The 13964-nt window shown below is 39.9% G+C and overlaps 1 protein-coding gene across 4 annotated transcripts in view; it reads left to right on the top strand.

The window, feature by feature from the left end:
• Positions 1-202: 202 nt before the first annotated feature.
• Positions 203-13964, top strand: part of LOC138186308 (WD repeat-containing protein 47) — an 81233-nt gene continuing 67471 nt past the window's right edge. For 2 of the 4 annotated variants that reach the window (XM_069126061.1, XM_069126071.1), the window contains exon 1: positions 5643-5722. In XM_069126061.1, the coding sequence (XP_068982162.1) occupies positions 5658-5722 (65 nt within the window). In that variant the 5' untranslated portion in view covers positions 5643-5657. Of the gene's footprint in view, positions 281-5642; positions 5723-12939; positions 13069-13964 lie in introns of those variants that run through there. The other 2 variants (XM_069126090.1, XM_069126081.1) reach the window with 2 other exon arrangements.

The raw sequence follows: 13964 nt of genomic DNA on the forward strand, positions 1-13964 counted from the left end.
TTGTGCTTTGATTTAGTGCAGATTAGATGAAAGTAATGATCGTGAAGGAAAGTATTAGTTTATTACTCACCTCTAATTTCAAGACGAACATAACGACCGTTATTCGAATATGGCGTCAGAACAGTTCGAGAATCAAAATCTGCGCACTTTTCGACTGCCGACTGATCGATCCAAGATGGCGATGAGCAACAGCGCCACGGTACGGCAGTTTGCCTTAAGCAGTGCGAGGTGTAACGTGTGTGTGTGCGCGCGATCCTGACGTTTTTCGCCTTGATCAGCGGTAAGTAGCCTTTATTTGCGAGTCGTGCAACAATAGTTATATAATTCCTGAACCTCGTCAGTTATGTATACTCACCCATTGAACGGCCTTTGGCGGGAAATTGCTTTCTTGGTGGGAAACGATCGGGCAACTGCTTGGTTGGAGATGATCTCCTACGCACGTTCGTGCCACCCTGCTAGCATTACTGTCAACTCGCTCTGTTTATTTTTACCACGAATTGAAGCCAATTACAAGCCGAGCGATAGCCTAATTGAACGAAATTACACAAGTTCCTCGTTTAAAAGAGAATCTTCCAGTCAAGATTTACATGAATTTAAACATACCGATCGATTCTTTACGAAAGTCTTTATAAAAAGCAACAGACAGATCAACTGTGGGCAGACAGTGTTCTTATGCGCGTAGATTGCTCTTTTGACTCACGTTCCCGGAATATTTCTTCGAAATTAGATTGTGAGGGCATAGAATTCCTGCCAAGTTGTCGTCTGCTGTGTCGATACTTAACCTCACTTTGCTCACTTAACACGATGTGCTGTCAAGTTATAGACGCTTTCGAGGCTAAGTGGTCCTTGAATTCGGATAGTCGATAATGTATAGATACGATGCCTTTCAGTTTCATCGTCTAGCGCTGGATACAATAGAACTTTACTTCGAAATTCATACTTAACGGGCATTTTCTAAATTCTACCAAAAATATTCGTATTTGTTCTTTATCGATATCATGAAAGCCATAGAGTCAGTCGGTGTGTACTAAACTTTAATATGAAACACCGCGTGCTATGAATGATTAAAATCAATGTCGTAACCATAATGCCTGCGATAAATTATTGTTTCGTACGGAGGGTACTGAAAGAGCATACTGCAAAGCACGTTTTATTATATTTCGCATGCGACTCGACTATCGATAAAAGAATAATGGGTCGAATGGCGAGGGTTCTGGTCTCTGCAGTTTGAACGTGCTCATGCTTTAATACGTTATGACACGATCTGACGCGTTCGTAACGAATCAGCCGGTCGTCAGGACTACCGGCTGAGTAAGATTGCGACCGTGGCATTCCAATGGGAAATACGCTTTGCGGGAGTCGTTTAGATTCACGTGAAACTGGTTTTAAACACGTGCGTACCACGCGGTCTAATGCATTTCACGCATCTCACGCATTCGAGCACGCGCCTGTCGCTCATGGTGAATCGTTCTACGCACACAATCATTTGAGAAAGTACACTTTGTCGGCGACAATGAATGACTCGTTCTCGTCTGTTTCCGTTTTCTCTGGAAATGGCATTACTTGCGCCGGTGAGCCAGTTGGAGATCAACCTCCGTGGCAGGTTATTTTATAGCATTTCATTGCTTTTCTTTCATGTGATATATGTATACATATGTATTTATTATATCATATTCAGTATGTTTTGATATTTTTTTCTTCTATATAACTCATGTATGTATAGTTTATTCAGTTTCACATTGGTTATTACGTCCTTTACGATCGAATGAAAGTGCTGTTGCGAAGAGTATCGCGTTTACATTCGCGTTCAATTAATCCGATGACCCATGTTTAGTGAAATCCGAATACTACTGGTCAATGCCTAGCGCAACAGTAATTTCTTTGATTACTACGCTGCTTGGGGCCCCATCGTGATTGAAGTAACATCACCGGTACCCCGGAAAACCAGTTTCAGCGAGAGATCACCGTGTCCCGTTATTTTTACTGAATCGTATGCATTGCGTCAGTGCCATATGTCGCAGCCGATATCTGCACTATGTGTCGACAAGGTTTACATATACTTTCTACGATTTTCACCGAAATCGGTCTTAAATTCGGATATTACTAAACACGGCTGTTATGTCTTTTAACTTTTTTGACGTATTCATTCAGATTAAGTATTACTAATTTTTTTACCAGCTATTATTCGTATTTATCGAACATTTTCTTTCCTTAATTTCTTTACGATGAAATACTTGCATGAATAAACTAGAAAAAAATGTGTATATTTATTATATATGCTACAAATGATGTCTATTTTTTTTCTTATTGTCTTTAAAGTTTTGCACTTCTTCCGGCCACATGATAAATTACTCATTGTTATTCTATTTTAAATGTTTATGTAATAAATGAAGGCAGAAGCAAGCGTGTTTAGTTATTCCCTAATTAACTAAATTACCAAATTCATACGTGTCATAAACCACGTTGCCTTCGTCGCCATTTCTTAGATCAAATTCTAGCACTCTAAAATTAGTCTACCGCAATTCTACACAAGAATATTCTCTTTCCACATCACGTTTCACATGCACATCACATATATCGTCCTTACCTTCAAGATTAAAGTCCATCGTAATTAAACACTTCCTATACTCCTCCAAGTCACTAACGGCTTAGATCTATGAGCTTGCGTGTTTGTCTAACCGCACTATGCATATATTCTGCTCCATTCGATCTGATAGACAAACATTTTCCCCATCGTATAATTTTCATTTCTAATTAGAAACTTCCGTGACTCAAATTATCGCGATTGGATCCACCGTGAAATTCTCTATTAGACTGACAATCTGGAAGCTTCGTCTTTATCATTGATTTAATCGTATATTTCGATGCCAATTAACGATGCTTTTTTCTGCAAGTTTTATTTCTCCACAGAACGGCACATATTTGTAACTTCAAAAGCATGGTTGGTTTCTTTCGGAATTTTCACCGTGAACGTGCTTTCTTCCCTTTATCTTCTGCTTGTCGCGTTAGAAAGTTGAAAACGCTACTAATGCGTCGGTAGACACTTCCAGTGCATTAATTGGACGCATGTCGCTCACAGCGATGAATGGCTCGAGATAAACGAGTGATTATAAGAAAAAGTAGTACAAATGACGAAGTATATGGTTTGTGGAAAATATAGATAAAATGGATCAAATATTAAGGCACGTTATTATTTTAGTATTTAGTCATGAAAGCTTGTGGAAATTTATACTAAAATCTTTCTATTATTTTTCAAATGATTCATTGGTATATACTGATGAAGAATCGAAAAAATTATTGCAGAAATAAAATTAATTATCGTTAAAAAAATCAAGTAATGTTTTATCACTGAGAAATAAATGAAATACATGTCTAGATCTAATGGTGGATTTTAACTGAAATAAGTTGATCCGTGAATTAAAACAAAATCTGGTATCTGTATGGTATGGTATGTTTGGAATCTCTGGTAATATTGCAGTATTTCTTATTGTATATATATTATTATATATTAATGAGTATGACATTTTTGGAAAAGCATTTGAGAAATTACAATAGCCAAATAAAAACAGTTCAAGTTTAAAGAAATACAGTTCGAAGTTATTACTAATAATCTTTCGACCACGAAGTCCTCGACCTATGGTATCCTTGAGAAGAAACACAACATTTCAGAATATTTCTATTTTAGAAACAAAGTGAGAATAGAAAAAATAAGCAGTTTCAGAGGCCGAATTTCAATGAGGAACGAGTTCGGCAAAATGACTTTCGATCGCGAATTAATTCCGTCCTCGGTCCGTTGAAGAGAGAACCTCACGGTTAACGGATTTGGTAGGAAGGTTATATCGGTAGACTATACGAGGTCTCGATTGAAGTCGTATCACTCGTCAGGATCGCAGACGTGTATTTAAATCTTGAGTTTCATCGCATTCAGACTGTGACAGCGCACGGTATATTGTAATTGCGTTAAAGCTGCGTCAACGCGTGCGCTCTCATTACTGAGATTAACGATGTTTTAATTGCGCTGGGAGGTATTTAAGGTTGCGTCCGCCAGTCTGGTCTCTTTCCGATGAGCTTAATTGCCCTTTTCTGCCTCACGCTCTCTCATCTTCTATTCTGTTGATCTTCACGTGTATGCAAGATTCTGACTTTCAGAGAAACTAGGCGACGTATGCACGTGGAAAATCGTTGAAAAAGCAGACGAGCGTGATGATCGATAATCTACAACGAGCATGCGGATAATTAGCTTAGCTTCGAAGTGGAATAAAAAATATCTTACAAGCGTAGAATTTGATAAGAGATCCGATAACGATATGTGTTCTCTCAAACGTAAAAAATTCGCGACACTCGAATGCCAGCACGGATCTGCGCAACTCTCGGATTTTTATATTTGCTACCATCTCGAACCGGTTGCGACCGACACAACGTCGTGACCCGCGAGATTGTGTCCCCGAGCATCGGTGGCCAAGACATCGCGAGCCAAGATCAAGGCCGTAGATGCCGGTCGCGGTGAAACTCTCCGGCGATTCGCGGGGCGAGCGTAAAATTCGCGTGGACACGGGCCGAAGCGGTCACGAGCGTGTGCACGCCGTGTATCCGCTAGACAGACAGAGAGAGAAAGCGCGCGGATTCGCTCACGCGTGCACACAGGTGCGTGGAGCCAAGGTGAATGCGCCTTGAACGCCGCTGAGCACCTTCAGTCGTATCTTCTTCCTCTTCACATCAACACTGCAGACGGTGTATCGCCGGCTCTGCGCGCTCGCGTGCCGTGTTTCCGAGACGTCGTTGCTCGTTTCACGAATCATCCTTTGATCAGGCCAGCCACCGAGAACGCTCCTGTTTACCAAACCTGTCGAGCAACCAAAAGTGGGATCGGAGAGGAAAAGAAACGTATGGCGAACTGCTTCACAAAACCGTGATTCAGCTTCGATCGTTCTTCGTTTTATATTTAGAGGGATCGACGTTTTTGTAATACACGGAATGCTCGCGTGACTCGAAGATTCTCAGCAAGCGCGAGGCAAACGGACACAGAAACGATAAAGGTTCAATGTGCGAATCGTCGACCGTATGACTTTATCGAGATCATACGATACGAAGTATTTGATCGAGTTCGATACGAGTGAGCTTTAGACGGCAGTGTCGATGAAAATGTTCGCGAAACGTCGTGTATTCCTATGAGACGAGTATCTCGGGTCGTTAGAAGTTTCGTGACGGCCAGAGACGTATGTAGTTCGTAACTGACCTAGCTTGATGAATATCGAGTGACGAGTTGATTCGTTGAGGCGCTGACGAATGTCGGCTCTTGACTCGCATTAGCGTATCCTTTCGCTCGCTGTTAATTAAAAGCGTCGTTAGCCCTTTGCCACCAACCGACTACACGAACTTCCCTGTAAACGTGTCTCGAAAATGATGATTGATAAAGCTTTCGAACGGTGAAGTCTGCTAGTGTTTTTGCATTGCAAATTGAAAACGAGAATCGAAGAGTGGACAGAAACTGATTGAATACCTTTTTCCTCGTATGGTGTTTCATTGGTCTATGAAGCAGCAATTTTTTCATTAGAAGTGATAGTGGATGCTGTTTATTAGTGTTACGGTTTGAGAACAAGATTTTCGAAATAGAAACACTTCTCGTCAACGACGAGATATGGGAGAGAAGCTTTACCATGGTCGTCGTGGCTTCGTCGGCGATTACTGTGGTTGAGGATTTTTCCAAAGACACTTTGGGAAGGTACAATATGGTCATATATTTCATATGAAATGTCTTAACTAAATTTTGCAAACTTAAACAGTATTCAATTTTCTTTTACTCTTTATGTACTATATAATTCGTTTTACAATTAATATTAACACAGTAGTCTTTATGTCTTTTAGTGAAGCTTTCAAAAAATACACGGAAATGTTCGATACTGTTAGAAACATCAGCGTAGCCGACATAATCGTTCGTATTACCATAGAACCGTAACGCACGGATGTTTTCAGTTAAGGGTTAAAGTCCTGCTCGAGTTACGCGGAATTACACTAATGTCCCCCTTTACCCCGATAGGTGCACGAAATCTAACGGACACGACGATCAGACTAAAAAAGCCGCACTTAACGTTACGCGAGGTTCTGCGGTCGGAGCTGCACTGCAAGAAACAACGTTATTTCACGGTATTGTTGCCGCGTCGCGCGAACAACTTCTTTCGAATGACTTCGAGGTGACCGTCTAACCATTCTAACCGATCTAAACTTATCGTCAATAGAAAAACGAAGTTGAATCGTACGCGTGTCTCGACTCCAGAGCATTCCATTTCACGCGAAATTGTTTTTATTGCGCGTTTTATCGTCGAAATTCGAACGACAGGAAGCAACGTGGACGAATGTTTTTTAGGTCGGTGAAATTCAACGATCTTTCGTTTCTCCATCGTGGATAAACCAGCATGCTATTCCCTGGTACAACGATCGAAAGTATACTCGATCGCGCTCTTTAGTCACGATCTCACCTGAAATCGTGTAGACGAAGGTCGCCACGAACTTGGCCTTCCACGTTGAATTCGTTCGTTTGTCTGTTCTTTCGTTCGTTTGTTTGTCCGTTCTTTCGTTCGTTTGTCCGTTCTTTCGTTCGTTCTTTCGTTCTCGCGCGTATGCACGCTCGTGTTCCTCATTTATCGGTCTGTCGCTCAACCAAGAAGCACAGAGCCGATAGCGACTCCGAAACATCGATCGCGGCGCCGACGCGCCAGTTGATTCGACCTTCCAAGTGCTATTGCCTGTTTCTTTAATTGTCTGCCTCTTTGGAAATCGATGAGTAACGGTGTATACGAAACAGTAATCTGTCGATTTTTCTTTCGAGCTCGATTACTCCACGGGAGTTTACATATTGCATCAAACGCGTCATTTGTCACTGAAAATCCATTCGGTACGCGAGAATGTTTGAGCACTCGTTAAGGCGCGTATTCGCTAGTGAACAGTTCAAAAACATTGTTTGCGCACAGCGTTTGCAAGATGTTTGCAAATATTTTTGTATCCACACTACGCGATATCTCTGTGTTTCGCAAACATGTTTGCGAACTATATGCAGTCAGGTGGTAAATAGACGACGAACTGCTCTTGAACTATGGTTATAGTGGATGTGTTTTTTAGCGAACTGTCGTTTTGACGAATGAAAATGTCTGTTAGTCGTAAAGTCGCGTTAAAGTCAGAAAATCGAGGAAAATGTACTTATCATCTTCATATATTTCAGTTCATGCCACTTCGTCAGAAAAAGCATCCAGCGTAACCATAGCCTTATCTTCCACGATTTTCGTCGAAACCACTGGTTGCTAAGAGCGAGAAGGGGAGAATTATTTATTCAATACGAATCGCGCTGATACGCATGTTTACGCAAAATCGATGTACGCGAAGCCCAACGACGAAGAATCATTGATACAACGCAGACTTAACGATTACGAGCGGGTTAGTAGCAATGTTGGATGTGCTCGATAATTTCTCAATTCTTAGTGTTTTTTATCATAATTTAACTGGGTCTGCTAAAAATAGTCTGTACACTTTTGGCTGGAACTATTTAAATATCATTTGCTAAATGAAGAAATTGCACTTGAGGAATCATTCAATCGTATGAAAAGGTACTTGTTGATTTTGGTTTACGTACTTGCTTATTGACTTTATTTTATGTGCCGTGAAACGTGAATAAATCTTAGCTGTTGATACGCGATAACTTCTCGAAGCTTACGACTGTCGTATATCTTGATACGAAAATGAAACTTTCAGATACTTCATTGTTATGAGTCTTTGTTAGATTAATTGGAGAAGTTTGACATTAAGCGAATTTCTAAGTTTTGAAGACTGAGAGCTGCGTAAGCAACTTTCAGTCGTGGTTTCAAGGAAGTTTCTATATAGCCGGAAATTTCTAAATCGTAAAAAGTTTTATGATATACCTGGTTCCTTTTCATCTGAGTTATATCGGCTTACAATACAAAGTAAAAGAAAAAGGAATCGGAAATGATACAGGTATAACGATTACCCTACAACCTATTAGTATTCTGTGCCATATCCGGCACAGAAACGGTTTCCTGTCCGCTTGTCTTCTCCCATCCGTTTCCACGATTTTCCATTGATGGAAACATGATTTGCTGCATGTACGCTTTGATATTGAAGGGAGGAAATCTCGAAGATGGGAAGGAACGTGTGAACGTGTTGGGGAGAGGAAAAACACACAGTCAGTTAAAGGAAGTACACAGCCCGGAACGAACGTTGCTCTGCGAATCGTCGCAGTTCTTGGTTACATCCGCGCAAAGCCGAATTTACATTGTCTTCTTTCGCTTTAATCTTCCTAGAGGAACTCGAAAAGTAAATCGGATCGAACAATGGATAATAAATGTTTGCGCAGAAATGTCTGACATAATCGCGTAATAAGACTTTTAAACAGATATCGTTTCGATTTCAGTAATTAGCTTGAACTTTTCGTTCCTGGGTTTTGTTCGAGAGGTAAATAAACGTAGAAACATCTTTCATCTCCCCCCTTTGTTTTCATTGTTAACACGTTCGATTCGATTTCTCCGACTGATTCAATATCTCCCATTCAGAATAGAGTGCATAAAGAACGAGGAATATAGTCTCTTCTCGCCTCGTTGATTAATATTTCCAATAGAGTTTCTCCATTGAATATTTGAAACCGTCGAGACTTTTTATCCAGAAATTTCTCTCTGCAACTTGTTCGGCTAATTGCTGTTTATCGCGTACGTATTTCATCGAATCTGCCTTATTCTTAAATCGTTCAGATAACCATCGAGGAAGTTCCAGATGCGTTCGAGAAATTGGTTCGAGGGAAGCCCCCTCTGTTTATTAATCGACTGCCTCGTACGTTTCACTTTCACCGTAAAACTGCCGCCGACAGCTGGTCGCAAATAATTTCCGTGCCCTCGTGCATCCATAATTGCGCGGATGTCGTTTAAAAGCATACAGACGCCGGTTATAAAGAGGCCACGAGTGTAATCGAGCGAATCGTGTACGAGAACGTTATTACTTTCTACCTTTGCTCCTTCTTCGATGTGAAACATTCCGTAAAAATTGCATTCAAGGTGGAATTTCGAGGAAAGAATACAAGTCGTCAAACGCAAACGTATATACCTATAAGTTCCTTACATAGAAGTTGACCGTGAGCAATAAATTCAATGCGTAGGTGAAGGTCAAAGAAGGGTCAGAGAGATTGGGTATACTATATGAGAAACGTGCTATGCTTTGCGATACTGCTTCTTAGAGTTTTCAGGAACGCAATATAAGATTTATAATCTCATGGAACGTTGTTTAAGGAAATATGAGATTATATTTATCGCGATGTTGATAACGCTATGCAAGTTAGACCCGAGCTACGTCGGTAGCTAATATGCTATGGGGGAGGCTATTAGAGTATCCCGTCTTTTCACAGGATGAAGGACGAAACGCTTCGAGAGACGGTCGAGAGAAAATTTCAGCAGTAAATTCGTCGACATTGGTAAAGTTTGCTTTTCCGAATGTAGAGCTTGCAGTGAATAAGTAATACTAAAAATCCTGTAAATCGACAGCCAGTGTCACTAGTCATCTTGAGCGAGAAGCGTATACAAGAAGAGTATGTATACTGAATTAGCCGAGTGTATAATGCAATAACCTCTTATAACGATACGCAGATATTATTTAATCACAGAGACTAAACAAGTCTCTAATATGAATTATTAGTCACAGAGACTAAATACGTCTGTAGTCCCAGAGTCTCTGCGACTAGATAATACACACGGACGAAATACAATACACAGATTAAGTTTCTAGGAAACGTAGAATGGAGTTTGAAATTATCTCTTCAATTTATCATGTTTTAAACGTTGAGCGCTCTCGTAAGTATCACCGACGGTGAGCTACGTGAGCTTTATTTTCATTCTAGATTCACCAAAAAGTCGATGGTTCCGCTAGTGTGACCTCTGCTCGTGAGTTATTTAAGTCTCTACCGTTACATCGAGTAGGAAATGGCTGCACTGTGGTTTTCGGACGGCTTTAAACTTTGTTCGTCTTTGCTTGGTGGAACTTTTGTTAGTTAGTTCTCAGCTGTTATTACGTTTTCTGGTATCTGGTGCTCGTTGTTTAATCACTCTTCTCGCGGATGAACGACACACGGAGAGATTAAAATCCGTGACGAAACGACAGTCAACGATAGTAAATCTTTTTTTTGGTGTTCGGTCGCCATGAATGGGGAGCGTGAATAAAACATACTTGTCATTCGGAGACAAGGGGGTGGGGGATGGTTGGAGAGGAAGTCGATACGTTTTCAGAACACGTATTTTATACACCAAATAATCTGACTTTCTACGATCAGACATGAAACCTCGTAGAATATACGGAGCCAACCTTCTTCCGTAGATCTCGCGTGTCTTCATTTATGTAACATACCCGGCTTTTTTCTCCTTTTCTTCTTTAACCTTGAAAATATTATCGCAGTATCATATTTTCTTCTTTATTACCGGAGATTATAGTAACAAACAGCAATTGCATGATAATTCGAATGTACTTGGTGATTCCTCGTTTGATGGTGATTGATACGCTATACATCACGCTGTGAATGAAATTGCGAATAGTATCGATCGTGAGTCGAGTCAGGTCATGTTTTATCGTTGCTCTTTATTTACTGTCACAAGATTTCCTGAGAGTAAAATTTCAAACTAATGGAATTTCGACGTTTCTTTTGAGAGACGTCATTTATATCGAATGAGGCTGCAATTCCTTGATGATGGTCGCCGTTTGCGTACCGCAGGAATGTGCGGTTACATAGAATGCAAAATGATCGCCTACCACCATTTAATCCTCTTTCAGAGCGAAAACTTGCGGGGCTACGTGGCGTATGTACGAATTAGCATACGACGTTATTTCATACGTCAAACCGTGTAATTCTATTGTTCATCGTAAACGTTACACCATAGGAGAAATTGGCTCGCGTCGTCATTCATATTTATTAATGCATCACGACTGATGTTTGCAAACTTGTTATCATTTTGCAATTTGTATCTACACTGGTAGTAGTAAACTCACAAAAATATTTGCACACATACCATAGAAAATCTTTATGTGCAAATAATGCTATATAGAATATTTTGAAATTGCATTAGCACTGTAACGAGACACGTAATACACACGTGCATAGAAGGTGTCTATAAATGTTCGAATACTTTCGTGATTGTGTGCACACTTACCTTATCTGTACTTTGCATATCATTAGTGTCTGATAATCGTGAACGTTCCAATTAACTGATTAATTTAATTAACAATTTGTAAATGCTGGTTTTTACAAGATGTTAAATCTATCATTTACACTTTGTACGCTTTTTGGCTTTATATGTATCATAATTGAACCGTGAAAATCGTGGCGTGAAAAATTGGCTGGTTCGCGATTAGGTGATTACGATTATCGTAATTATCGTGGAGAGAACGGATGGATTCTGCTTACTACGTTATATGCTAATCGAAGTGTCAAGGAACAGTGCGTGCCGAGTACTTCCGGCAGATAAGTAGTTGGCGTGGTCGAGTAGATGGAATAGCGAGCGAGGGGTAGTCGTTTAATTGAATCTCCTTTCTTCGAGAGTACACGCTTCTTCGTTAACCCTTTCGTTACTTGAACAATAGGATTAAGACACGAACTCTCCCTATTGTGAAACAATACTCCGAGGAAAAGGTTTTGTTCAAAAATATTTCAAGTTACCGATAAGTTTAGCGCAACTATACCGTTTGCATTATATGTTACAGTACATAATTGGAGCAGGAACGTGTAATATGCTTCGAAAAGAAAAAAGTTATGATATAATAGACTTTTATTCTTTAAATTAATTTCAGTTGCGGTAAAGCTGCGAGATAACAAGAGTTACGTGTTAAATTATTCGATTCGCCTGGAAACTTTTGATCTTGATCAAAATCCTGCGTGTAGTTCCTATGTTTCATTTTATATTCAAAAGTGGTAAGATCTGTACGGTTTCGTTTACGCGGTAAATTAGTAGTCGCGAAGGAAAATTAATCTTGAAAGTATAGATAAAAAACACTGGGATTATTTATTTATGAAGTTTTTAATGAACAGGACGAAGTTAATTGTTATTACTCGCTTATGAATTATTTATTATCTTTTTAATAGGAGTTAAGTTATGTCTTTTTTATTTTGTTTCTTTATATCGAGTATAAGTAAAGTTTACGTATTTTCCACGTATAACTTTCATTTCAATATAAATTTGTCTCTCATCAAATTACTCTCTACCATTAATTACATCTTCTTTTCTCGTTCAATATGGACCAGGGTACTCCAAGAATTCTCCAGTGACGTAATCGAGACATTTTTTATCCTTCACCTAGACCATGCCAGACTCTCTAGAGATCGATTCTGTTCTGTACCATCTTCCATATAGTATACTTGTTCCACGTTGCGTGGGCTGCTTCTATTTAAAATTTAATACGAAAGTATCAGCTCTTGCACGTCTGCTATTTTGTTTTTTAATTGAAACAGAAAATTGTGATTTTACAGGGTGGAATAAAAAAGTCATTATCCAAATATTGGAATCTTGATAAAATCTTAACTCATTTCAAAATTCGAAATTAAATAAAAGTAAATAAATTTCAACACTTTTTTATATACTAATGTAATAAAAATTGCAAAAATTCATACAAATTTGTTACTTGTATTTCCTTACTTCAAATAGATTTATCGTTATGAAACTCCAGTTCGTTCGAAACATTTGTTCGAGGAGCTCGAATAGTCTACAAAGCGTTCGATCACAGCATTGCGATTCAGCAGTTTCGAGTTTCGAGATAGCATTCATCTTCTGCGAGGCATTTCGACGCGTGCGACGGTCTGCGTATAGACGCGCGTTTCGGAGATACAGGCGCCGTCGCAGAAGCGATTCGACGCCAGGCGTCGAGTCAGTGTTTCTTGCGACGTCGTTCGTGCAGTTCAGCCACGTGCTTCCGGTTCTGTGCTTCCGTTCGCCGTAAGATTTCGTGTGCGATTGTGATGCGTGTTCCACTGAGTCGTTCGATCTCTTTACGTGTTACGTGAATGTCCACAACGTGCAAGCAGACGATCAAGAGGAAGTAAATACGTAGTTTCTTTGTACAAGCCAATTCCAGTAGTTTGTTTCAGACATTTATCTTTCGATGAAATTTAATTTTACATTGGATCACGTTATTTCATAATCAAACATTGGATATTTGAATTACAAATTGATATATTATACAAATTTGTTTCGTCCAAGATTAACAGGTTTCATCTTATGATTTGCATTGTTGCAAGATTGTAGATTTAATATCAATCGAATGAATTAACAAATCACTTGGGTCTCTGATAACGAGAGATCACGGATAACAACAACGGTAGTCGTATCTCGACTAATATTATGATTTCCGTACGCGAAACGACAAAGTATCACGAGATCTATTCTCTGCCCTGACGAGACGATGTAAGGTTAATTTGTTTTAATGAAGGCTAGTTTCTGCGAAACACCGCGTAAATTGTTCTACTCTACATAGCAAGTGTTATGTGTTAACTCCATCCTCACAGGTTCCAGCGATTTTTATGGATTCGTACTACCATTTTCTAGATCGAGATATGGGCTTCCTATGTGGGTGGGGGAGCAGGGCTTTTTTCCGCCCTAATGTGGGATACGCATAATTTACACGGCGAACCGCGAAATCTGCTTTCCACCCTTGCGATCCGCTTACATAATCACGTGCTTTGCACAAATCATTCAAACTGGTCGCGAAAAGCTGTTTCCGACACGTATTATCGACCGTATTAGGGAACGATCCGGCCGTGAAACGGTGGAAAGATCGTACAGGGGATGCGAACCGACAGATTGGATTTCCAGGGGCACGAGCGTCGCGGTTTGTATGCCTTCGTTGATACATGCGTTGCTGTTACTAACGCGTCGCTCCCCAGCGTACGATAACGTTCCAACTATGTGCCGTGTAAATTCGCTTGTACCCATTTT

Source organism: Bombus flavifrons, chromosome 1 (assembly GCF_040668555.2).
Source record: "Bombus flavifrons isolate JBK064 chromosome 1, iyBomFlav1_principal, whole genome shotgun sequence".
NCBI classification, from domain to species: domain Eukaryota; kingdom Metazoa; phylum Arthropoda; class Insecta; order Hymenoptera; family Apidae; genus Bombus; species Bombus flavifrons.